The sequence below is a fragment of the Aspergillus fischeri genome, genomic scaffold, assembly GCF_000149645.3.
Source record: "Aspergillus fischeri NRRL 181 1099437636249 genomic scaffold, whole genome shotgun sequence".
In the NCBI taxonomy this organism is placed as follows: Eukaryota; Fungi; Ascomycota; class Eurotiomycetes; order Eurotiales; family Aspergillaceae; genus Aspergillus; species Aspergillus fischeri.
This window is the reverse complement of record NW_001509770.1, coordinates 625,885-649,680: the sequence shown is the minus strand read 5'-3', so window position 1 is coordinate 649,680 and position 23,796 is coordinate 625,885. Positions and strand designations below refer to the sequence as shown.

The 23,796-nt window shown below is 51.2% G+C and overlaps 10 protein-coding genes across 10 annotated transcripts, besides 1 other annotated feature; 3 read left to right on the top strand and 7 right to left on the bottom strand.

Moving 5' to 3' along the window:
• Nucleotides 1-40: 40 nt before the first annotated feature.
• NFIA_009580 (uncharacterized protein) lies at nt 41-2,014 on the bottom strand (the record flags this gene model as incomplete). The annotated part of the gene is made up of 2 exons (XM_001264174.1): nt 41-1,669; nt 1,751-2,014. The coding sequence occupies 2 exons, from the start codon at nt 2,012-2,014 to the stop codon at nt 41-43; spliced, it is 1,893 nt and encodes a 630-aa protein (XP_001264175.1).
• Nucleotides 2,015-2,668: 654 nt separating this feature from the next.
• NFIA_009570 (phosphatidylserine decarboxylase 1) lies at nt 2,669-4,315 on the top strand (the record flags this gene model as incomplete). The annotated part of the gene is made up of 1 exon (XM_001264173.1): nt 2,669-4,315. One exon carries the CDS (start codon nt 2,669-2,671, stop codon nt 4,313-4,315), a length of 1,647 nt encoding a protein of 548 aa, XP_001264174.1.
• A 390-nt stretch (nt 4,316-4,705) lies between these two features.
• On the top strand, nt 4,706-6,121 carry NFIA_009560 (anaphase promoting complex subunit DOC1; the record flags this gene model as incomplete). The annotated part of the gene is made up of 2 exons (XM_001264172.1): nt 4,706-5,186; nt 5,256-6,121. The coding sequence occupies 2 exons, from the start codon at nt 4,706-4,708 to the stop codon at nt 6,119-6,121; spliced, it is 1,347 nt and encodes a 448-aa protein (XP_001264173.1).
• Nucleotides 5,751-5,812: a microsatellite.
• Nucleotides 6,122-6,489: 368 nt separating the features above from the next.
• Nucleotides 6,490-7,922, bottom strand: leu2A (3-isopropylmalate dehydrogenase LEU2; the record flags this gene model as incomplete). The annotated part of the gene is made up of 6 exons (XM_001264171.1): nt 6,490-6,725; nt 6,784-7,411; nt 7,469-7,564; nt 7,621-7,689; nt 7,784-7,804; nt 7,872-7,922. The coding sequence occupies 6 exons, from the start codon at nt 7,920-7,922 to the stop codon at nt 6,490-6,492; spliced, it is 1,101 nt and encodes a 366-aa protein (XP_001264172.1).
• An 825-nt stretch (nt 7,923-8,747) lies between these two features.
• On the bottom strand, nt 8,748-9,753 carry NFIA_009540 (CDP-diacylglycerol--inositol 3-phosphatidyltransferase; the record flags this gene model as incomplete). The annotated part of the gene is made up of 3 exons (XM_001264170.1): nt 8,748-9,083; nt 9,140-9,516; nt 9,582-9,753. 3 exons carry the CDS (start codon nt 9,751-9,753, stop codon nt 8,748-8,750), a joined length of 885 nt encoding a protein of 294 aa, XP_001264171.1.
• Nucleotides 9,754-10,801: 1,048 nt separating this feature from the next.
• NFIA_009530 (PP2C family serine/threonine-protein phosphatase) lies at nt 10,802-12,623 on the bottom strand (the record flags this gene model as incomplete). The annotated part of the gene is made up of 2 exons (XM_001264169.1): nt 10,802-12,432; nt 12,566-12,623. The coding sequence occupies 2 exons, from the start codon at nt 12,621-12,623 to the stop codon at nt 10,802-10,804; spliced, it is 1,689 nt and encodes a 562-aa protein (XP_001264170.1).
• Nucleotides 12,624-13,359: 736 nt separating this feature from the next.
• NFIA_009520 (uncharacterized protein) lies at nt 13,360-14,439 on the bottom strand (the record flags this gene model as incomplete). The annotated part of the gene is made up of 2 exons (XM_001264168.1): nt 13,360-13,877; nt 13,941-14,439. The coding sequence occupies 2 exons, from the start codon at nt 14,437-14,439 to the stop codon at nt 13,360-13,362; spliced, it is 1,017 nt and encodes a 338-aa protein (XP_001264169.1).
• Nucleotides 14,440-15,413: 974 nt separating this feature from the next.
• On the bottom strand, nt 15,414-17,283 carry NFIA_009510 (putative RNA splicing factor (Pad-1); the record flags this gene model as incomplete). The annotated part of the gene is made up of 4 exons (XM_001264167.1): nt 15,414-15,672; nt 15,729-16,208; nt 16,272-16,580; nt 16,631-17,283. 4 exons carry the CDS (start codon nt 17,281-17,283, stop codon nt 15,414-15,416), a joined length of 1,701 nt encoding a protein of 566 aa, XP_001264168.1.
• A 725-nt stretch (nt 17,284-18,008) lies between these two features.
• On the bottom strand, nt 18,009-19,260 carry NFIA_009500 (fatty acid alpha-hydroxylase; the record flags this gene model as incomplete). Its single annotated transcript, XM_001264166.1, has 3 exons — nt 18,009-18,162; nt 18,222-18,470; nt 18,530-19,260. 3 exons carry the CDS (start codon nt 19,258-19,260, stop codon nt 18,009-18,011), a joined length of 1,134 nt encoding a protein of 377 aa, XP_001264167.1.
• A 2,913-nt stretch (nt 19,261-22,173) lies between these two features.
• NFIA_009490 (uncharacterized protein) lies at nt 22,174-23,532 on the top strand (the record flags this gene model as incomplete). The annotated part of the gene is made up of 1 exon (XM_001264165.1): nt 22,174-23,532. One exon carries the CDS (start codon nt 22,174-22,176, stop codon nt 23,530-23,532), a length of 1,359 nt encoding a protein of 452 aa, XP_001264166.1.
• Nucleotides 23,533-23,796: the final 264 nt, after the last annotated feature.

Genomic DNA, 23,796 nt, shown 5'->3' with positions numbered 1-23,796 from the left:
TCAACGCTAATGTCAAAGTCAAAGAAGAGAAACTGTTCGCTCATTCGTCAGGCTCAAGGGGTATCAAAGGCTCGGATTGATTAGGAGTCATGGTGTTCTGTTCGGCTGGCTCGACGCGCTCATTTGCGCCGTCCGCTTCCTCATGAGACTCTTGCCGCTCTGCACTGTTTTCGTCGTTGCCCGCGGTCTCCTGCTGTCTGCGACGCTCCTCTTCTTCTCGTGCGAGCTGCGCGTTACGGGCTGCCTCGGCCGCATTTCGCACCTCAATCTGTCTTTCGCCAACCCCGGGAACCAGACTGGCAACGAACAGCGCTGCAGATCGTTCCAATCGCCGGACACCCTGGCGAAGCTGACCGGGCAGGCTGGCACGGTTGTCGTTGAGTATGCCAATGCCATTTGCAGCAGCCTGAGCGCCATTATTGTCAGCAGCATCAGGAGCTACATGTAACAATCCCTCAAGGTGACGCTGGAGAGGAGCGACTGTCATATTGAACAGCTGCCGCGGAATACTGGTCTCGGAAAGAAGAGAGGCAACCACGGCTAGCGTAACATATAAGACTCGCGACCAAGTTCCTGGCTCGCTGAACATGTAGCAGAAAAAATACAACCGGACGAAGAGCCAGATGCGTCTAATATACCTGGAAAGATCAACCGGTCCATTGTTCACCGCTCGCTGGTTTAGCACAGCTTGACGAACAACATTTTCCAGAACTACAGCCTCCTGATTGGCTCGGAATCCGGCTGGTTGAGCTGGAGCCTGCATGGGTGTAAACTCAGGAGTCTGCGACGCATGGAAGGAAGCAAGCGACGCCTGAATTGAGTTTGTCGCGCCCGGTGACGCGACAAGAGCTTGATATCCGCCCGGTGACGATAGAAGGTACAGAGGAGGCCGCGCCGGTTCCGCATTTGCAGAAGCGTTGGTAGCGAGGAGAGAGGGTTGCAATCTAGACTGCGTGATGCGAAGTTGATCCGCGCGAGTGTAGATGTTAAAAATACGAGAAAGCAACGCTTCAATGTTTCCGTTGCGTGCAGCACGTGGATCACTGTAGAGATCGTCTAGCATCTCGCAAAGCTGATTACGAATACGAATGATTCGTTCTGCCGGGGGTGCGATTCCCAGTTGAAGCTGGTCCTCGGCATAGTTTACCTGGAGCTGTAGGACATCTAGAGGAGCACGCAGATTCGTGGCCTGAATACCCGTGGACGCCAAATGACCAGCGGGCCAAGTTCGGGGTTGGGGAAGGTCTGAAGGGCCCAGTGGCCCATGAGCTCTTGTTGACCATCTCGCAGGAGGATAACCCGACTGAAAGACACCCGTCCGCTGTTGTGCGCCTGCTTGATCCACGGAGGGAGTAGTTGCGACCCCCTGCGGTCCCGATCTCGGTTGTTGCGCAGCTGTCCGAATTTGTCGGCGGATCTGGTCAATGTTACGCTGGAGGGCAAGTCCAATCTCAGCTTCATGTGGTACGCCAGTCGGTATCGAGCCCCTTTGTCTGAAACTCTGAGTAGAAGTTGGAAGAGTCGGAAGTGCAGAAGACCATGCTCTATTGAGAAAAGGGTCTGGTAGGCGACCAGTTGCAGGGGGTTCGGAAGCGGATGGAGTGAAGGTTCTAGCGGAGCCGACGGTGGAGGGCGGCGGAAGAGCAAGATGCATGGAATATTCGGTACTCTACGCGTATCCTCAATTGTCAGTAGCTATTCCAAATGCGAGAGGCTCAGCCAAATAAAGGGAACTGGCGGTGGGGCATACATCCGTGGGGCCCAGGACACTTTCCAGTGTCATAGCATCGTCTAAAAGTGCCCTTCCGCGCCAGATCAATCTCTGGTTACTCGGCGCTGGACGACTTGGTATTGATTCGGTCAAGCGAGCCTTGAGACCAGCCACAGTCGTAGAGAGGGGAAGATCATTGAAGGTGAAGCGATTGGGTAGAGACGGGCAGAGCACGTGCAAGGTGATGCTGCGCGGAACGGTCTCCAAAGGTGCACTTGGTTGATCAGAAGAATTGGACGCCATAATCTGGAAACCCGATGTTTCTGCTTTCAAATGTTTGACGGAAGTGTAGCTGACACGGGCTCATAATCCTCTCAGGTACATACGACCCTGTACCTATCGTGAAGGCTGAGAAATGATGACAAGGAATCAGAATCTGTAAAAGTCGAGACCGGGCCAAGAATTCAAACAATAAATTCAAATGGATTGTTCATTCCTCGGTTGGTCGGAAACAGGCATATAAGAAGGGAGATGGAACTATCAGAGCAGAATGCGGAGAGAGAGCGGCGTTGAGGATGACGGTGTCCTTTTCATCAGTCCGTCGGTCAGTACCCCACCATTTGAAGGTAGAGGCTCAGACGGAAACTGTCTAATAAGCTACCCGTTCCAAATGACCTCACGTACTCAGAGACAGAACAAGGCAGAGAAGAGGGAGAAACCTAATGAAAGAGATTGGATAAACAACAGACGGTGCAGAGTATCGAAGAAGCCGATAGACACGCTTATTCTGCCGGGCGGTGGGCATCGCATGACGCAAAACTTAAGAGAAATAATCGATGCATACAATTTGGCTGACAACAATCCATCTTATCTCAGTCTGCTTGTACAGGACACCACATACATCATCGCCATCTCTCCTCCCGTAAGGGATGATGTCTCTGGAGTAGATCAGTGATTATGGCCCTGTGCCTCTCCAACTGTTCTGCACCCTTTCGCCGGAAGCTCACGATTCCCCCTAATGGGGGCAGAGCTGCAGTGATGGATATGGTGTCTTTCAGAGCAACTGGTCGTCGCCGGACCGGTCCTAAAGAATTTTCTACAAAATCATGGAAGCAGTACAATGGTCAGAACAACCATGAGCGTTCGTCGCCAAGGGGCTCCTTTGGATCTCGACTTCGATTTGCCTTGCGAACCACGAAAGTAGAATGGTACCCGATTCCTGTTGGTCTGGGTATCGGTTTACTGGGTTTACTGCACTTTTACAAGTCACAGCGGGCGGAACGAGAACGCGCCGAGAGGGAGGCACTCGGAGAGTCGTTTGATTTCGAGAAACCCCCTCCACGTCCCCGAGTCAGGCCCAGCGGACCATGGCAGGTCCAGATCCTGTCGACATTGCCTCTCAAGGCAATGTCTCGCTGGTGGGGAGCCTTCAACGAGCTGGAACTCCCTTATTATCTTCGTGTTCCTGGATTCAAACTTTATTCCTGGATCTTCGGTGTCAATCTGGATGAAGTAGCCGAACCAGACCTTCACACGTATCCGAATTTGGCCGCCTTCTTCTATCGCAAACTAAAGCCAGGCGTACGACCAATAGATCCTGACCCCCACGCCATTGTCTCCCCGTCAGATGGCCGCATCCTGCAATTTGGTCTGATTGACCGCGGTGAGGTGGAACAAGTCAAGGGTATAACGTACAGCTTGGATGCGCTCTTAGGTGCTGCCACACCGTCTTCCGCTGACCACAGCAAGAAATTTATGAACCACATGACAGAACCATCCCATAAAGATGCAGCTAATATGCTAGCTGATGAGGAATTCGCCAAAGTGAACGGTATCTCGTATACGCTGCCGACCCTCCTTGCAGGAGACAAGGGAGGGGCACGGAGACGGGCGGCTTCTTTGGACGCATCCACAAAGTCAGAAGCTGCTGCAGAAGAAGCAGTGAAGGCCGAAATAGCTCGCGGGGACGGCTCGCCGTGGTATGCGCCTAAGCCGACATCGAACAATGCGCTCTACTACGTGGTAATCTATCTTGCGCCCGGTGACTATCATCGCTTCCACTCTCCCGTGTCATGGGTTGTTGAGAGTCGTCGACATTTTGCAGGCGAACTGTACTCTGTTTCACCTTACCTTCAACGTCACTTGCCGGGTCTTTTTACTCTGAATGAGCGAGTTGCTCTACTGGGTCGCTGGCGATGGGGCTTTTTCAGCTATATCCCCGTAGGCGCCACGAACGTGGGGTCCATCAAGATCAATTTCGACTCAGAATTACGCACGAACAGTCTCACAACAGACACGGTTGCAGATCGGGCTGCAGCACTTGCCGCACAAAGAGGGGAGCAATATCCCGGATTTGTTGAGGCAACCTACCTCCATGCAAGCAGGACACTAGGTGGCCATCCCCTGCAGAGAGGAGAAGAAATGGGTGGTTTCCAATTGGGTAGCTCCATCGTGCTTGTCTTTGAGGCACCGATGGGAACCAGGAAATCATTCGATATTGGTTGGGAAGAAGGGAAACGTGAAGGAGGATGGAACTGGACCATTGAGAAAGGCCAGCGAATCAAAATGGGCCAGAAGTTGGGTTACGTGGATATTCAGGAATAGAAAGGACTTCTGACCAGGACTGGCATCGGAGCGGGTCTGATTTCAACAGCGCATCCTGCTCCTACTCTTGAGTCCGATTTGTTACGGCTGCTCGTCGTTGTATCATAGCATTTCTTCTAGTAAATCTGTTTTTAGACGGTTCAACCTGTGGCATTTATAGAGAGGTACTAATTGGAAAACGTTTTGGCCTTCTACTGTATGCTCATTGTTTGAGGCACGTGACATCAACGCGGAGATTCAATCGTTCGCCGACGCGATAAGATCAAGAAGTCGGAGGAGATTCCGCGTAGAGGGAGCGTTCCGTACAGGTCCTCCAACATGAGCTTCTGAGATGCCTGGATAAACGCAAAGCTCACGCAAACTATCTCAACTTCCCGCAAAAGCCTCACAATGCCTCGCCATCACCTCCTCCGAAGACACCCCGCGCCAGTCCCAGAAACAAACTCCGACGAACCCCCACAGCAACAGACAAGCAGATCGCGACTGGGCCATGGATCTGCTCAAACACAATTCCAGACGCCCCCGTCGCGGAATATCCCGCAATTGCATCCTTCATCTGGGCCTGTCGAGATGGCTGAATCCGCTCCCGCCCACCCTGGTGCCGCTGCGCAAGCCGCGCTGTTTTCTCTTTTCGGGCGGGGAGTTTCTGGCCGGCAGCGAGGGCAGATGATGGATGAGGACGACCAAGATGACGAAGAAGATGTGGGTGAGGAAGACGAGGACGTAGATCAGAGCTATGAAATGGACCATCGACGTCTAGACCTGGAGTTGGAGGAGGAAGAGAGGGATTTCTCGGCCGAGGAGATGGAAGGCATGGCTGGCGAGGAGTTGGAAGGCGAAGAAGACGAAGATGAATTGATGCACGATCGGGGTAAGCTGGCACAATATCAATCCCCTTCGGTCTTACCGGAAAGGTGACAATTGCTCATCTACTCCGCAGACAGGTCGCCCTCACCGCTACCAAGCAACCTCCGCGAAATATCCTCCCTAGCCTCATGGACCGTCTCGACACACAAACCAGGCTGCGGTGTTGCAGCCCTCCGTCACCCCTCACCCACCCAGTACTGGCAATCGGACGGGCCGCAACCGCACATGCTGACCCTGCATTTCTTCAAACTTGTCGCAGTGGTCAAAATCCGCGTCTACCTCGACTTCGAAATGGACGAAAGCTACACCCCTACCAAGATGGTCTTCCTAGCCGGCATGGGCGGCAATGACCTGGTGGAGTTCGCAACCTGGGAAGGTGAAGGGCCCTGCGGCTGGGTCGATATACCCCTGGAAGGCGTGGGAGGCCGAGACGGCGGCTGGGTCCGGAGGCGACGGCGGAAGCGCACGCGGACCCGTCCTCAGGACGGCAAGGGCAAGGGAAAAGGAAAGTCCAAGGGCGTCGCATGGCCAGACTATATGTTTTCAGACTCGGAGAACCCGGTCGAATACGACGAAGCGGCCTATGACTACGACGACGGCGAAAGCGCCAGCGAGGACGACGAAGACGACCCGTATGCGGGGAACGTGCTGAAAGCCATGGTGATCCAGATGCGCGTGACGGAGAACCATCAGAATGGGAAGGATACGCATGTGCGCGGGTTCCAGGTGTTTGCGCGCGACGACGATCGGCGGCGTATGGGCAATGCCCCCTCTGCCTCTGCGGATGGACGGACCCGAAGGCACAGTGCTCGGCGGTCCCTTCGCGGGAGTCTCAATGATGGCGGGGCTGAGGGACGTAATCCCAATGGGGATGCTGACGGGGGTAGGGTCGGTGGTCTGGAGGAGCCGGACTGGATGGGGGAGCCTGTAATACGATAGGGGTGGGATTTGCCCATGTATGTCTTACCATTTCGGGTGGCATTTGCAAAATGGTGTTCGCGGCGGTTCTCATTTCTCAACCAAGCGACAGGTGCATGAGGGCGGGTTTGCTATCGATATTCTGTGTTTACCAGTTGAAGATACCCATTTCTTACCTTTCTTATATTCTACTACATGGAGCGAGCGCGCTGCTGGGGCACCGGGTGCTATCGACAATCGCGGGCCAATGGTCTCGATATTCTGATAATTAATAAAGTATTGAGTCATATCTATTTTAAATCTACTCAAGTCATATCCCATTTGACATCACATGGGACGGAAATTGCTCGTGCGACGAGAAAACCGAAAAACTTGCTTTTGCATATCCACTATTGCTTCAACAGCTTCTCCAGCTCGGCAGCAACAGCGTCACCGACCTGGCTAGTTGTCGACTTGCCGCCAATATCGGCAGTGCGGACACCGGCCTCGATCACATTGCGGACGGCCGTCTCGATGGCCTTGGCGTCATCCATGCGGTTCAGGGAGTACTGCATCATCATGGCGACGGAGAGAATGGCGGCGACGGGGTTGACGATGCCCTTGCCGGCAATGTCGGGGGCAGAACCTGTTTTATGTCAGCGTGCACTCAGATCGCAAGCTGCAGACAACAGGAGAAAACGTACCGTGAATAGGCTCGTAGATCCCGTTGACCTTGGTCTTTCCGTCCGGAATACCGCTCAAGCTCGCGCTGGGCAAGAGTCCCAGAGAACCAGGGATAACGCTCGCCTCATCACTGATGATGTCACCGAACAGGTTGCTAGTGACAACAATACCGTTAAGCTTTCTAGGATCCTTGACCATGATCATGGCCGCGGAGTCAATGAGCTGGTGCTCGACCTTGAGCTGGGGGAACTCCTTGGCCATGACCTCCGTCACGGTCTTCCGCCACAGCCGGCTCGTAGCGAGAACGTTGGCCTTGTCCAAGCTCCACACGGGGAGAGGAGGGTTGTGCTGCAGGGCAAGGTGGGCCGCGAGGCGGGTGATGCGCTCGATCTCCGCGCGGGAGTACGGCTCCGTGTCCATGGCGAAGCCGCTGCCGTCGTCCTCCTTGCGCTCGCCGAAGTAGATGCCGCCGGTCAGTTCGCGGATGATGTTGAAGTCGACGCCGCGGCAGACTTCGGGGCGGAGAGGGGAGCCGTCGACCAGCGACGGGGCGGCGAAGTTGCAGGGGCGGAGGTTACCGAATGTGCCCATCTCCTTGCGCAGGCGGAGGAGGCCCTGTTCGGGGCGGACGGCGCCAGTGCCCCATTTCTATGGGTTGCGTTACTTTTCGGGCCTGGAGGTGGGTGTGAGAGAGTGTTCACGTACGGGACCGCCAATGGCACCGAGGAGAACGGCATCGGCGTTCTTTGCGGCGTTAAGAGCTTCGTCGGTAAGGGGAGATCCGGTAGCATCGATCGATGCCTACAGGCCCTAGTGAGCAATTGGCCGAATAAATCCGGTTTGAGATTGTCACTTACACCACCGAGCAATTGATCCTGGAGGTTGAAGGTAGCGTCGTCACGGCACTTCTCGATGACGCGCAGGACCTAGCATTTGACAAGCCTTATTAGTTGATGCGACGATTTGCGACGAAACCACTGATAATGAGTCTCTGTCTACAGCAAGATCTTGTCTGCTCACCTTGATTGCCTCAGTGGTCACCTATGGCCAAAGGTATGCTCATTAGCTATCCGACGCGAGATATACCTGCTCTGGACCTCGAACTTACCTCCGGACCACAGTGGTCACCAGCGAAAACGACAATGTTATATGACGGCATTGTGAGTATACAATTAGAAGAAAAGAACTGAACCTGGGGAGATTGAAGAACAATTGCAGGTGAGTGAAGTTGAAATATCCCTCAAGATATGGAGGGGTGGAAGCACCCCGCGCGCCGACACCGGAGAGTGACAGAGATCCTTCGGAATCCACTTTAAGCTGATTGGACTTGGAGCTATACAAAACACTCATACTTTGAAACAGCTATCTGAGGAACAGTAAATTGCTACTGATCATATAAATATGGATAGACAGAATCATTCCTGGTTATTGATTACCCCTGATACACCAGCCACAGTAACGTTGCTGATTTGTTGACATGCATTTTGAATATGTCCACTGATTCTCATGAAAACAGATTAAAATATTAGCAAGGCGTAAGGAAGAAAACTAGTTGACAAGAAGAAAGGAAGGAATTGAAGAAAAAGAAGAATTCTAAAAATGATGCCAGAGCAGGCATGTGTAGTGCGAACACTCGCCTGTAAGAGGGTCCCACAACCAGATGGACCCCTTTAACTGCTTCTTCGTAAGATGCTTTTGACAGAACCAGGGTTTCTCCACAAAGCGGATGAATAACAGAAAGCCAGAACGATAGTTGCAGCCAGAGCTGCTCCTTAGCCTCAGTATACTGACCATAGGATCGAACCATGCATAGAAGAAGCCGGAAGCCAACAAAGCAGAGACAAAGGCTCCGTTGGCGACAACTAATTCAATGATGAAGCGCCAAACCGAGAAAAGCACTGGACACCGACAGTCGGGTGCCACCTTGACAAAGCCTCCAAGTGAGCAAGGCTAGCCCACTTGGGCGATCCAGCGTTCGAGCAGTCTACAGTGTCTTCCCCTCCCGTTCAGCCTTGCGTCTGGCACGATCACCTTCAGCAAGCCACTTGCTAGCCTTCACCAGCTGAACGACGTTGATGAATTGCTTCAGAGCCATGACTGGGGCGGAGATTCCGGTGATAACCCAAGGCCAGAAGCTGTCAATCTTGTTTGCCCGGGCAAGCTCCAGAGCTCCGGCGCTCCAGGGGCTAGCGAGAGCCGGAGGCGCACTGGGATCTTGAGCTTGAAGAAGAGAGGGGGAGAGAATAGGAGACGAAAAGGAGAGCAGATATAGACCAATGAAGAAAAGTTCATTGAGGGCACAGCAAATGAAAAGGACAGTCTGCAAGCTCTGTCAGCCATCAGTTCGTCCTCTCGTCGACGTTGCATCGCACTCACCTTGCTGTGGTAGTATTGGTACAGAATCCAGCTTCTGGTAGCCTCAACGTTCTTGTGGCTTTGGCTAGCTCCTCCCATGCTAAGCGTGGCGTACATGTGCATATAGTGACTGGCGAGGTCCAAAGAAATCAGGCTCTGGAAAAGGATGGCCCACCGCGGCCACGCGGAGCTGAGGAATACCAGTAGACAGGCGGTTGTGCATCGGTCCGTGACCATGTCGAGCACCGCACCAAAAGTGGTGGACTGATTGTAGTATCGCGCTGCATATCCATCCAAGGCATCCAACAAGCATGATACGCTATATAGTAAAGAGCATGTTCGTGGGTGGAGGGGCATGTAGTAAAGAGAGGCAATGGTCAAGAAAACTCGTGAATATCCTGCACCGTTGCGCCAGCGGTCAGCGTCTCCTTCAGACGAGGGAACCTGTACATAATCTACTTACCGATGAGGTTTGGAATGAAAAGAAACACATTCTCCCTAGCCTCCGCGTCAGGAGAAGGGGAGCTGTTTTTTCGGGGGGATTTCCGCGTCGTGCCGTTGCTTGTAGTCGTCACGTCGCTATCCTCTGATTGAGCAGCCAGGGCGGCTTTCTGTCTTCTCGTTCTGGCGCTCATAATGAAATGTGTGTCACACGCAATTAATTAAGTGGAGAAGTCGCCCCGGATAGTAAGGGTTGTAGCTGGTAAGGTGTAGAGTAACCGATAAGTATAATAGAGGATAAGCTGTGATGCCGCAGCGGCTGCACTGAGAAAGGACTTGTCCGAAGTCTCAATGGCCAAACGAGACTTATGATGTAAGCCGCGCACAGTCGCGTGCCGATCGAAAATCAGGTTGGTATGATTATTGTTGAACACTGCGATAACCACGATCAATGAGTCTGGTCAGGGAGTGATAAAAGATAAATCGTTAGTTGTGGAGAGCGACAGAGCTTACCGAGCGAGATTTGTAAAGCACGTACCGACGAGTTCCGCTTTGCTGTGACGCGGCCCTCCTGGGACGACACTCGATCTCAAGGAATTGGGGAAGTAAGGTGAATTTAGTGAGCGTAGGGAAACATAGGCCGAGGGTCGCGTTGCTTGAACAGCTTTAGATTTCAACCTTGATTAGCTGGGTGAGCAATCAGGAGACGTCCGGGGAAAGTTGCTTGGTCGTGTGTGTTATGTTGGCGATAAGGCCGATAAGCAATAAAGCTTTCGCTGCGTCAAGCCAAGAGCAAACGGCACTTTGTTTCTGCCCGAGACAAGGGGAGGACAAGTGAAGATGATAAGATTGAGGACACAGGCCAGATGGTCAGAAAATCTGCTGTCCTTAACAACCATGTTCACCATGTTCGATGAGCCCTGTGCGCAGCAGAAATCCCCGTATGAAGTAAGAGGCGGCTGCTTGCGGATAATCCGCATCAGTATCAAACGCCAAGTGACAAATAATGCAAATTCGACTCTAGATTGAATATTACCGTGCATCCGTAGCTATTTTCATTTGGTATATCAGAGTATCTCAAGTACACAATATCAGTCTAAGGTAACAAAAGAAAACCCCTTCGGCTCCTAATCCAAGAGAATGTATGTACAGCAGGATTCAAAGGGTCCTCGCCACCGGCAGTGTCTGTGAAAAAATTACAACAGAAAGAAGTATGTACAATTGGGTATTAATGGCTCGTGCTCATCGCCGTGAACTGCGCGGATCGGTTGCTTCTTGTCGACGCCATTCTCGGGATTCTCTGGTCCCCAGACTCCCAAGTCCTCCTTCCAGTCGACGCTCCCAGCCGCCCAAACGAACGACGAGGCATGTTGCATTATCCCCTTCTTTTGTCACTTCCGTTGCGAAGTTGACCACGTTCCGAGCCCCTTCGTCCGGCGTCTTTGCCTCCTTGATTATGTCGACAACTTCTTGATCGGTGAGCGTTCCGCTAATTCCGTCAGTCATGAGGACTAAGAACGAGTACTCTGCTGGACCCATCTCGATGCGCCTGATTTCTGGTTCTGCAGATATGCCGATGCGTTTCGATTGGACGTCGCCAAAGGCACGCGTATTCGCCAAACCACTCATGCGCTCCTCGCCAAAGGAATCGGTTACAAATGTGGCGGCATATCGCCTCAACCGATTGGCTTCGATTGGGGACGAAGGATGATGGTTGGACGTGAGTGGGATTGCCTCGCCTGTTGCAGTAGAACATAGCAGAATCCTCGTGTCACCCACATGCGAGATCAGGAGACTCGACGGCGCCGATGGGTGCCAGAACGGAGTCGGAGTCGGAGTCGAGATGAGGGCAACACTGGCCGTGCTGCCTCCCTTAAATCGTCGGTAACCGCCAAGCTTCATCCGCTGTGTATGCTTTGGCCCGTACAGAATGTCGTCTTGGTACTGCGGCTTATGAGCCGTGGCCAGTTCATCGTCTTCCTTGGCGGCTTGCGCTGAAACGAAGTCAAGGTCCGCACGCAGAAACGCATACTCTAGAATCTCTTCAATCGTGACACCTCCTGCATGATCGTCCCCGTTGCATGTTGCGCTCCCGTTTCCTTGGGCACCGTTCCCACGAAAGGAGAAGTGGGCCGGCACAAATCGCTTGAAGTAGCCTCCGACTAGCCTTCTCCAATTCTGAACTAGGGTTTTCTCCATTTCCGCCATTCTCTTATGATTTCCCTGTTGTATGATAGGCAGATCGCCCCGAGAGATCTCCGACTCATTCTTGGGAAAGTGGCCCTCTCGGTCCTTGCTCAGGCTCGACTGGAATTCCGATTCGGCTGCCGTGTCCTGTATATATTCATGCAACGTGTCTTTCAAGAATGTGCTGCATTCGCTCCCTCCATGCCCGTCAAACACACCAAAGTAGAAGACTTGCGGGTCGCCGCTGGCGCTATCTGCACCCCGGTTCTCCAGAGGCGCAGCGGTGCGCTTGATAGTCACGGACGCAGGGGGTCGCTTCGCGAAGGCAGGAATATCAAGGACGCCAGCCTGGTGTGTATCCTCATTCGAGACACGAGTCCCACGGGATGTGGCAGCACCGAAGTGGTGTTTCGCACTGCGCAGCGGTATGCGGACGACGGTGGTCTCGCGGTCAACTAGCGCCTGGAAGGAGGTCGGCGGATGTGATATCGCACCGGTATGAGGTACAGACGCGGAGCGAGGAAACTTATGATAGGAACTAGATAGTCCTCTGGGATCTGGATGTAGGGACGAGGACGGCAGGTGGGTGACAAAGTAGTCGTGGAATTCCGGCCGCTTGACAGTCCGGGAATTGGCGGACGCCGCCGAGTTCGTATTCTGATGACGCTTTGGTAGTGCCACGAAAGCTTGAGGCAAACATCAGGTCAGTAAGTGCGTCGAACGTTTCACAGGATCATTGCAGACACAGCTCCGAGATCTGTATAGCGGCGTCGGAGATAAGACTTGCGGGAGGGGAAGCAGGAGTAGAGCTCGACATACTGTAGTTCGTCAAGGTCCACGTTCGGACAGTGACTCGCCTCGCAGGAGCCCAAATCATGGAAGTGAAGGCATTGAAAGATAACTAGCTTTGAAATATGTTCATAAACGGTTTATTATAGACACCCTTGCAGGTTCATGCTGGAGAGATCCTGTCTTGGTCTCGGAGATCAGCAAAGAGAGGCTCTTTTGCTGGGGTGCGGCCTGAGCGTCTTTGCGACGGAGAAATGCCACGGCAGTTTGCTCTGGTTGATGATGACATTTCCTCTTGGCAACAACTACCAACTCTAGAGATTACCATAATTGGATTATGGATCGAAGAATGCATCGAAGACAATCAATGTGACATTATACAGGGGATACTGCATCATTTCGCTGCTGAGCTCTAGATTTGCCAGTCCGAGCTTTTAACTACGGTCAACTCGACCTAGTTGAACAATGTGGCTGTTGATCCTAGCGAATCGTTCGACTAGCAATTGAAAATCATTAACAACTGATCCTTCTGATGTCCTATCATACACCAAGTGTCACAGTTCGTCGTCTCCTTCGCTAACGAGCAATCCGCCGCGAACAAGAGGGAAGTCTGTAACAGACCAGGAGCCATGAGAAACGAACGCAAAGTCATCAAAGCAAATGGCCAACCCAAACGTATCACAGAGGCGGAACGAGTACCTGAGAGAACGCAAACGACGTCATCGCTCATCCCAGAGATGCCCTCGACATCGTACCAGAAAGCGGGAAGACCAAACTAACAAGATCCGCACGCAGGAGCCATGAATACAAGTCACCCAACTGTATCAGTTCTGGTTAAGGCGAGATATCAGGGATTCCGGGATAAGTGCCGCGCTGTTCTCGGGCATCAACAGCACCTCACTCCGGAAGACAAGCTCGCAGTTCGATGATTCTTCGAAGTTTGCGCGAATGTAAGTGACGGGCGTGTAGGCTAGTTTAATTCTGAACCACAAGCGCCGGAGCTCGCCCGGAGATCTGTCGTTGGTGGGGTCCATGTTGGCCATCTCAATCGGGTCAAAGACATCATCGCACTCCGGGAAATAATGCACATATTCCAGAGGAGTCAGAAGCATGTCGACCGAGAGAGCCTGCGCCTTTGCGATTATTTGCGCGATCCTGGTGCGGCCCTCGCTCTGGTAGTCAGGTATGTCTGGGACAAGACGTCCAACGTACCGCCACAGCTTCTCCACGTACCATCGGTGCTTTTCCAGGTAGAATTCTTTGAATCCGGGCTTGCATAGAATCTCGCAGACGATTTTCACCATGGCGTTGAGCACGACCTTTCGTACAAAGGGCTCAAGGTCTAAACTAAATGCCTTAGCGGGAGGCTTATGGGCAAGGAGGACTCTGAGTCCACTTTACTTACCACGAAGAAGATGGTGCTTCAGCAGTTGATACTCAGCATCCAAAACCAGGTCAAATCCCTGTACCACGGTCTCGTTCAGAACCCAGTCAAGCAGCCACTCGTTGATCGCTCTGGAAACCAGGGCCCACCTGGTGGTAGGGCTCGCGAGCAGACGGGGCATCAGGATGCTGTGCGAGACGCGATTGAGGTATTGTCTGATACGCACGGGCAGCTGTCCGTCTCGGACAGTGTCAGGAGTATTCGCAAAGATATGTCCGAACATTTCCGCCTTCCTCCAGAGCTCTGCAAGCTTGGCTGCAAAGTGCTGCGTCGCCCACTCCGCGCCGTAGTTCATGCCAAACTCGATCGTCGAGATGGCAGGACGGTGGCGCCGGAGCAGTCTTTCAAGATCCTCATTGGGAGTGAGCTGCGGAACGACGCTGGTGGGCTCGGGACGTCTGCGGGCCTCCTGGTGGGAAGGAAGCTCCTGGCGAAAGGTATGCAGGCCCAGGAAGTCCATTTCCTGGCTGTCTGGATTTACCACGGAGGAGAAAGATGAGTGGCTGTCTGGATGGATCGCCTAAGAATTCTTTGTTTAGGGAACGCAATAAGCTCGGTCAGAGTCAACACTTGGGAGAGGGACAATCTATCACAGTTTATGATCCAGGGTGTGCGTGGGATTCAAGCAAAGCTCGGCGCCCTAAGTAAGAGAAACAAACATCGTGCTATTGGATGCCAGCAGTCTCAGATGCGCAGCTGGCGACGTTTTCTGCCATGCCTGTGACTGCTTGTCCGGAAAGTTCTAAGTTATCAAGAGAACACATGGTTTTGTGAATGAGGTGTGTTTAATAGGCTGAGATACTCAGCCTGAAATAATATCATAAGTTGCATTTTCAAACTCAATACCTTTGTCGTATACTGCCAAAAGAACATATGGTAAATAAGGAGACAGTTTAATGTGGATGTCTTCTACATTATAAAAACCACCGGCTTTCCTATCAAATCCACCAACGTATGTCGATCCTATTTGACGAGGGCATTGCTCCCAAGTATGTGCATACTCGGTTGATATCCTGACATACCTTACGTGGCCGTGTTGCAGTCCTCAACAGTACACTACAAAAGCGAAATGGTTTACTTATGAATGGGCTTGGAGAGACTGGTACGAGGAACGGATGCTCTACAGTTTGGCGAAGCAGGTAAGAATGGTCGGAGTACAAAGAAGTTCAATTTGCGCTAAAATGATGCGAAGTTCCTATAAACAAATCATTGCACAACAGCCTTCCGGCTCATATGACACCACGAAAGCGAGATGTTAGAAGATCGGCACCTACCAGGGCCAGCGTTACCCAAGCACCATGCCGCAGCAGGAAGATCAACTTGCAAGGTTAACAAAGGTTTTTGACCGTCACGAGTCGCGCCTAATAACCTGATTAGATGAGATACCTACCATGTCGTGCATGTGTGGTAGGTGTTCACGAAGTTGCTCGTGCACTAAATTGCTTTTGTGCGGGAGAACAAACTGCTGTATACGGCATCGACGACAGGCTGAGCGGTGATCTGTCGACCGCCAAAGAATCGACCGTTGAGACCCTTGATGGCATTCTCGCCGCCTTGGACTCTGTCGAACTTGAGGTAAATGTCGCCTTGAGAGTTGGGATCTAGTGCAATGTGAACAACATGGCCATATTTGTCTTCGCACTCAGCGCGGACGTCATCCTCCAGCTCCTTGATCCAGGCCTCGCCCTCTTCTCTATGGCTTGGTTAGTACATGGGAGCTAGCTCTCTAAAAATGGAAAGATAACTTACTCTGCAGGGTCAAACATGTTACGAAGCAAAACGCATCGACTTGCCATGTTGACATTGACCGGCAATGGCTTGGTTTCTGTCTTGGGTCGGAGCACCTTCTGCTTATCATCGGCAGCAGGTTCGGCAGGTTCATCTGTTCTTGCGAGTTTCCTCATCAATGCGTCCCTACTATAGTTGTTGAAGTTCACACCGGCAACGTCCGTATCATCCAGAGCACTAGCGCCGGCTCCCTTTTCAGAATCGCGGCCACCGGCACGATCGAAGTTACTAGTACCGCCAGCTTGGATACCACGTCCTCCCTGGCCGGAGAACGAAGAGCCCTGGAAATTTGGTTGGTTCGCACCATGGCTCTGCGAGCGTTGCGCTGACGAGTCAGGGGTGAACTTATCGTTGCCAAGGCCAACGCGGATTGCGCGACCAGCAAGGTCAAAACCATTCATCTTTTCCAATGCCTCTCGGGCCTGGTTGGGGTCACGGAACCTACAGAATCGTTTTGTCAGCCGAAGCAGGACAACCACGAAGACAGGAAGATACGTCACTTACTGTACAAAGCCGTAACCCTTGCTCCTACCTGCTTCATCCTTTTGCAGTTGAACAAATTCGAGTTCACCGAACGGTTCAAACACATTCTGGAGGTCATTTTCAGTGATACTGAAATGGATATTACCCACGTATAACCTGTGAAATGGCGCAGCGTGATTATGTCCACTGCTGGCCTCTGGATTACGGGCCTGGCGGTTCTTCTCCGCTTCCGTCAATTGTGCGATAATTGGAATTCCTAGAAGCTTCTGTCCGGTGAGCTGAATAGCAGGTGCGACGGATTCTTCGCTCTTGAACTCGACATAGCCAACACTATGAAGCCGTTAGATGACAGAAGCACCAAGTAGAGGAGCCACACTTACCCTTTAGACCTTCCACTCACACGATCCTTGACGATCTGAGCTTCTTTAACGGGTCCAACCTTTTCGAAGAAAGCAATCAGTTCCTTCGTTCTTAGACGTGCCGCAAGCTGCTGAACGAAAATTGTACGCCTGTCACGTTCATCTTCATTGAGCTCTGGGGACTTCTCTCGGCTTGGGCTGCGCTTGCGTTCACGGCGGGAGCGTCGCTCATCTTCCCGATCTTCTCGATGAGAGCGACCCGAGGGGCGGTAGTATCGGTCATCATAGGGGGAGCGAGATCGAGTGCGAGGCCGTCCAGGTCCGCGGTAATAGTCACCAGAAGAGCGGTAGTCATCGCCGTAGCGATCACGGCGAGACCCACGGCGTTCACTGTCACGGCTTCTGCTCCTCTTTCTGCTTCTATGGCTTCCGTTAGCACTGCCGTGTTCGCTTCGCGGACTCTTCATGTCTTCGTCTCCATCAGCATCTCGTTCTCGGCGACGTTCTCGGCTCCGATCGCGCCGTCTGCGATCCCGATCCCGCGAGCGATCGCGGTCACGGCGTTCACTGCTATCGGCTTTTGAGCGGTCATCGCGGTCTTGAGACTGCGCAGAGTCTTGCGGGGTTGCTGCAGCGGTCGATTCGAGGAGTGCTTCCACGTCAAGACCTGACATTGTGATGATGTGTGCTAGGTAACACTCTTGTGTCTGACGAGGTTTGAACGGGAAAGGAAAAGAAAGAAGATGGTGTGAAAAGGACTTTGGGTCACTTGTGCTTCGTTAGAAAGTGCCGAGTTATCAAGCTTGACTTGGGCGAACCCTTCTATTTGTACAATCAGGTTTCTTAGACTTTGCAACCAGAATGCCAAGGCCGGGACAGTTGATCACTTGATTGAAGTGTGTCGCAAATTGTACAGGCTTTAGCTGTTGATAAGCCGGTGGTGAGGGATGTCTGAATGTCTCAAACTGCGAGGAACCTGGATGGTCACATGATTCTTGGCATTTGCCTCCTTATTCTGAAAAAAATTTAAAGCCGATCAGTGGGTGCCTCAGGCCAACAATAACAGGTTCGGCACACCCAGTACTTCACAAATGAGCAAAGAGAAGTCTCTAATTATGTATTAATACCTAGTCATATAAGTCGTTTAAACAACAATCCTAAAGCCGTCTAAGACATAAAAGTTTCAATCATTAGAGATTGAAAGTACATAGTCCTTTGATGGTTGTCTGAACAACAGTAGGGACCAAAAGCCATCATCTGTAGAAGCTGTGGTGTTTAGCCAGGTTCAGATATTGGAACCGCAGTCATTTGTAATTAGTCGTCAGGATAAGATATGAGCAGAGAAAGGAATCCGTCGCAGTGCGAGCGAAGAACAGAAACTCCAAGCAAGCAGTCTTCATCATTGAGCTTTTGCGCCCTTGGGTGGTGGGGTTTGGAGTTCGGTGCCAAACACTCGGTCCCAGAAGCGACTTGTGACACCAAAGCCGTTTTCATAGTCAGCAAAGTGGTGCTCAAGGTGATACTTCTTGAGCGACTTATAATAGGCGGGCAAGCTAGAAGACGCCACTGCATTAGACATGTGGACTGATAATGATAGGGAGTGAAAACTCACTTGCGGTGGTGGAGGAAGTAATGTGTCATATCATAACAGATATATCCAAATACGCCACCACAGAAAACTGTGACCGCAGCGTACCAGTTATAGAAGAAGATTGTATGAGCCAGTTTCCAGAAGGGCGTGGCCAGAATCACGAACAAAGCTGGTGGCATCACAAGCCGGTATCTATCCATTGGCAGATAATGGTGGATTCCGTGCAGAAGGAAATGGAGGGTGATGCCGACTCGGTTATCAGGGAGATATCTGAGGAAGGCCAAAATGTCAGGTGAAGTTAGAGGGGCAGGCATCAATAGAGTACGTACCCGTCAATGTGAAAGAGAAATCTGTGCATGAGATATTCAATCAAGGTCCAAAGGAAAAGACCAAACAGCCAGTAGCAGGCTGCTGCAGGGACATTTCCCAGTCCAGCAAATCCAACAAAACTTCCGTAGGTGACTGGAGGAAGCCAGAGCAAAGGAACCACATACCACGCGGTCTTGCTCAAGGGCTCCAGGAAGTTCCCAAATAGGGGTGCCGACTCCCCTCCCTTATAGTGGCGCGGCCGGTGGATCTGCTGTAGATAGAACTCTTTGCTGAAGCCACTATTCCAGAGCTGAAGAAGCAATGGCTTGTTGAGGTCTAGAAACTTGAAGGTTTGATAATCCTTGGTGAAGTCTGTTTCAACGGACAGGTCCTCTTCGCGCGACATGCCTGTCGAAGCATACACTGGCCGCGAAGCTTCTACTGGCTCTTCTGTAGCTGACCCGTTCGTATCTGCTGTCTTTCCGGTAGATTTGTTATCGAGAAACCCAACAAGAAGGTCCTCTAGAATTTCGTAGGCCGCCTCAGAATGATTGTGAGAGGGCTCATCCCGCAAGATCTCCTTCACATCTTTACCGGCATATTCGAGGATTAAGTCGCCGCCCCCCGGATGATCATTAAGAAAGGATGTGACATCGTAAACCTTAGACCCCAAAGTCACATAGCAAGATTTGGCGTGGCTGTGGGTTTCGACCTCGGCGTGTGTGAATGTTGGCAGGATCTTTCCGGGCATGATCGGATATTTCGAGGTTATTGAAATACCGCTGCGCGCTGCAGACACAAGACTCGAGAAATATGAAATTAACTAGACCGACCGTGAGTACAGAGTCGCTAAGTTCAGGAATCCAAAACTTCAGATGGAACGGCGAAAATGTGAAAATAAATCGCAGCAAAAAGGAGTGGCGTGAGCTTCGAAATAATATCAAGGCTTGCGGGTCCGACCGCTCCGGGATCCGTCGTACAATCGATGGGACCAGAACACTGCGCCAGTTACGACCGCGCTTTTGCAAAGCACCGCCCTCTTTTCTTCGGCTTTTCTCAGGTGCTTTGAGCCGAGGTGGGATGAGAGCTGAGTGAGAGATTATCATACGCAAACCCCAGAGTCGTTGACGAGAAACGAGGAGTAGCAATCATGTGGGTGAAACGTCAAAAGTTGATAGTTTGCTATACTCTTTTGGGACAGTGTGACCCCTGACCCACTTCAACATTGTACACAGTAGTATCCTTATTCTTAAGGCTTCCGACGTCCTTTAAGGCTTCAACTTGTTCTCAAGCAGACAGGTGAAGGTTGTGAGCTCTTCTTACGGCGCCTGATATTCATGTTTCTCAATGGAGCTTGAGTCGATACGGAAACAGGTGAGGTAAGTACAAACATCCGTAACGGTGACTTTTCATCGACCGTTGATCAGACAACCTTGCCTATTGAAGGGACAAGCGCCTACAAATATTGTAGTTAAGCTTCTCAGTTCAGTCAAAAATGATTGCATCATGAAAGTCGGCCTCTACAAGCTAACTTTGAGAACCGATGTGCAGGAATAACATCAAAGGTTTGGCAGCTGACGGCAGAATCCCTCCATCCCATAACCCTTTCCGGTGGCTGGCTGGCTGACTGATAACATTCCCTCAGCAGACTGATATAGGATTAGGATATGGCCTGAGAGTTGGACTTTTTAAAACTACTGTAGTTTACGGAATTCTTGTCCGAGGGCCCGAGTGATCCCTGAGATGTCGAGGCTCTTAGGAGCTATGATGCATTCATGCTGCATATTTGGATGTGTCACGCCATAGCCACAACCCTTGCATACCAGTTCTCTGTGCGGAGTACAATGTAGAGCACACCTTACCTACCAGGCTACCGCGGTTACACCGTTGAGGAACCAGAAGAAGCCTCGTACTTGCAAACCCCATAGCATAAGAGGCAGCTCATTCTGCAAAAGTATGCGCCTAAAACCTCGTTGGATGTGACTTTGGAGCTTTGACGTTGGATGTGGATAAAGTTTCAGAACTCCTGTTGTACGGAGTATATCTATTTCATTGGGACTTTTGTAAATTGATGTGTCTTACGACCTCGCCAGCTTCAAGACTAGACTGCTGTAGATAGCCTATTCTACCCCGTACAATACTTCTCTCGTACGCTGAGTCTGTTCGTATTGAACCCAATCAATATTGAAGTCACGCGGTGCAGGTCATGTTACCGCTATGAAACCGTGATTCAGCTGCAAAGTTACCTAGAGGCGAAAAGGAGCCGTTGGATGAGCAAGGACCCAGTAAATCCCCTCCTATCTTCAGGATTCAAGGTTCAGACTGCTACTAACCTCAACTGTCAAGGACTCAAACTAGGTAGTCATGTCGTTTAGCCTCAAAAACTGGGTTCGAGACGTCAGATCCCGTGTGTAATTAATATTGATAAATCATTCGGAGTAATCCGTACCCACGCTGGATATGTATGTCAATCATCTCATTGATTCTTCGCCCAATATTCTTCCTCCCTCATTCAGCAATAATTTATCGGATGATGTATGTTGCGGGCCACATCCCGTAACGGTGTACCGGAAGAATACCTAAACAAGTAAACGGTAGGTAGGTACTTTGAGTCGTGCGACCCCTGAAATAATACAAAAATTGGCCCAACAGGAGACTAGCTGAATAGCTACAGGGAAGTAAGTACCTTATTCTACCGTCGAGCAACCAGGGCGAATAGCGCGTGATCAAGATATTGAATCGACCTGCAAGGTATGGATGATGAAAACCCAGCGTTTACTTTAGTTAATTACTACAGTGGTACGGGGAGTACTTAGTGCATAGTCGTGGCGTTGACGCGCCTTAGGGTAACGCGGGTTACGGGTAACTTAAGCCAGCTGCGGCGAATGGGATGTGGAACTGGAGCGAGGCGATCTGATCTTCATCGCTTGAAATGGATATGTTGGATAATTGGAGCCAAGGAAAGAAAGAGCAGCCGACATTGGACAGTCAACCGTCGAAAAGGACGTCCTCAGAAAGGCACATGGTGGATCGTGATGGAGTCACTTCAAGGACGTACTTGGACATACTGGGACGTACTTGGTAGGAGTTTCTCCGTATATCCCCCGTAGGATTCGCTCCAGTTCGAAGCGGAGCACTCCCTCAAGTCACATAAGGTTTGCTTGAATGTCTCTTATGCAATTGCTCATCGGAGACTTTGAGTTTGCTGGACAGATCTACGAAAAACGAAGTATCGGGTCCCTCAATCGATAGATACCTTGATAAACATAATTACAGAAAGTTCCCGCCAGCATCTGATCTTTGTCGAGCTAACTGCCACAAAAAGTGGGGATGTGACATTATTGGCCAACTGTCAATCCCTTTGGTCTCGACCAGTTCTTTGTCTAAGCCTCCAGTGGCCGGTTATCTATCTAATAATCTATCTTACCTAGTATCTATTGCCTATTGGTAGCTGGCTAGTGATGCGTTAGTAGCTTAGTAGTTAGTACATGTCTAGCTCGCCAAAGAAATGGGAGCTCCGTTCATTATTATTATTGATTGACCCTTTTCCAGTCCTCAACCCCCCAGATACGATAGTTAAAAAGAAACAAGATCCCCCCATATTATACCCCTCCTCTCTTCGGCAACGGGATCACGATTTATTACGATCAGTCGGCCCTTAAACATGGAATCACCTACACCGTTCGAATCCTTCTCTTTTCGGGGCAACCGTATCATTGCCTACCTACAGACGCTAGCAAGGGCCAAGAAAGGTTTACCGCATGGTGTACCTGTCTGCGTCTCTCCTTCACATACCATCACCAACACCGAGTCTCTGCTGACTCTGGCTTCCTTGGTCGGCCCTCATGTTGCGATCTTCCAAGTTCATGCAGACATCATCGACGACTGGTCCGACGAGACGGTCCGCCAATTGACCTTGCTAGCGAAGAGACACGCCTTCTTGATCTGGGAAAGCGGCCGAATCCTCAATGCTACCGTTGACGTTGTTGGGAAAACAACAACCGAGACAAGAGAAGTGAGAAATGAGTTGGTGGATTTGATAAGGAAAAAATACACCAAAGGTGTGGTCAAAGCAGCCTCGTGGGCTGGCATTGCGACGGCCTGGGCCTCTGGTGTCACTGTCGGGAACCAAGAAGCTGATATCTTGATCCCAACATTGAAAGCTGCTGCTCGAGAAGCGGTCGCTGACAGTGTGCAAACCATCCGGACAGAGATCACGGCTGTCAATGCTCCGACTGAGTCCTTGGTGAATGGTCATGATGATTCTGAATTAAAGGAAGACACCAGTGCTGACCAGCAATATCTGACGCTTGACTACGCTGTGGATGAGAGTGGCCTTGGTCTCACTCTTCGGAAATCCTCGACCATCTCTCTCACTCAAACTATTACTCAACATACGGAAGATTCTACGGAATCGCTTCTGGACTCGACACCTCACCTCATAACGCAGGATGGCATTCCGGAAACAAATCTCCAAAATCTGTCCAACGGTGATGATCTGCCGCCTCCGCCTCTCCTTGCACGTGGTCTTGTGCTCTGTCTCCCGTCAATGACCGACACCTCATTCACGCCTGAATACAGACGGAGCTGTCTAGCTGCTGCTCGCGCCAACCAAGATTTCGTTCTGGGATTCCTGTGCAGTGAGCCGTGGCACCTCATGCCCCAGAGGAATGATATCTTCGACATCAACTCTCTCCAAGCGAGCGGATATGAGATAGGCACTTCAGGTGAAACGCCAGCTCATCTTGCTATTTTCTCCATGATCTCTCACAAGAACGGCGTACTCAATGGCCGAGAAGAGAACGATGATGAGAGTGACGAGGAAATGAGTCCCACAACTCCCTTGGCTCCGGAGTTACCGTCGAGGATCATGAGCCCAATTGCGACAAAGCTGCATGCTATTGTCGGGCAGGCGGTCAAATTACGTGATGCAACGGTCAAGCATGCAGTAGATGGCCTTGCGAGCTCGGGGTCATTGAACGCACCCAGGCTCCTGCATATTCCCGTGGTATCGTTACCTTGATACTAGCACAAGTATTATGTTCAGCCTCGGCTCGGGATTCGGAATGCAATCGTGATACACATATTTTCAGACCGTTAACGACCAGAATTTACAGTTTGCAGCAGGTGCGGCGTTTGAGGATTTCAGGGACAGCTTGTGTAATCGTACGAGCGAGAATTTGTCCATACCTGAATATCGTTTGTTTATTTTTGGTTTTTCAGGCCCTTTTACAGAACAGCTTAGTCTTTCTGCCCTTATTACCTGATTGTATCCTAGAACGTGGTG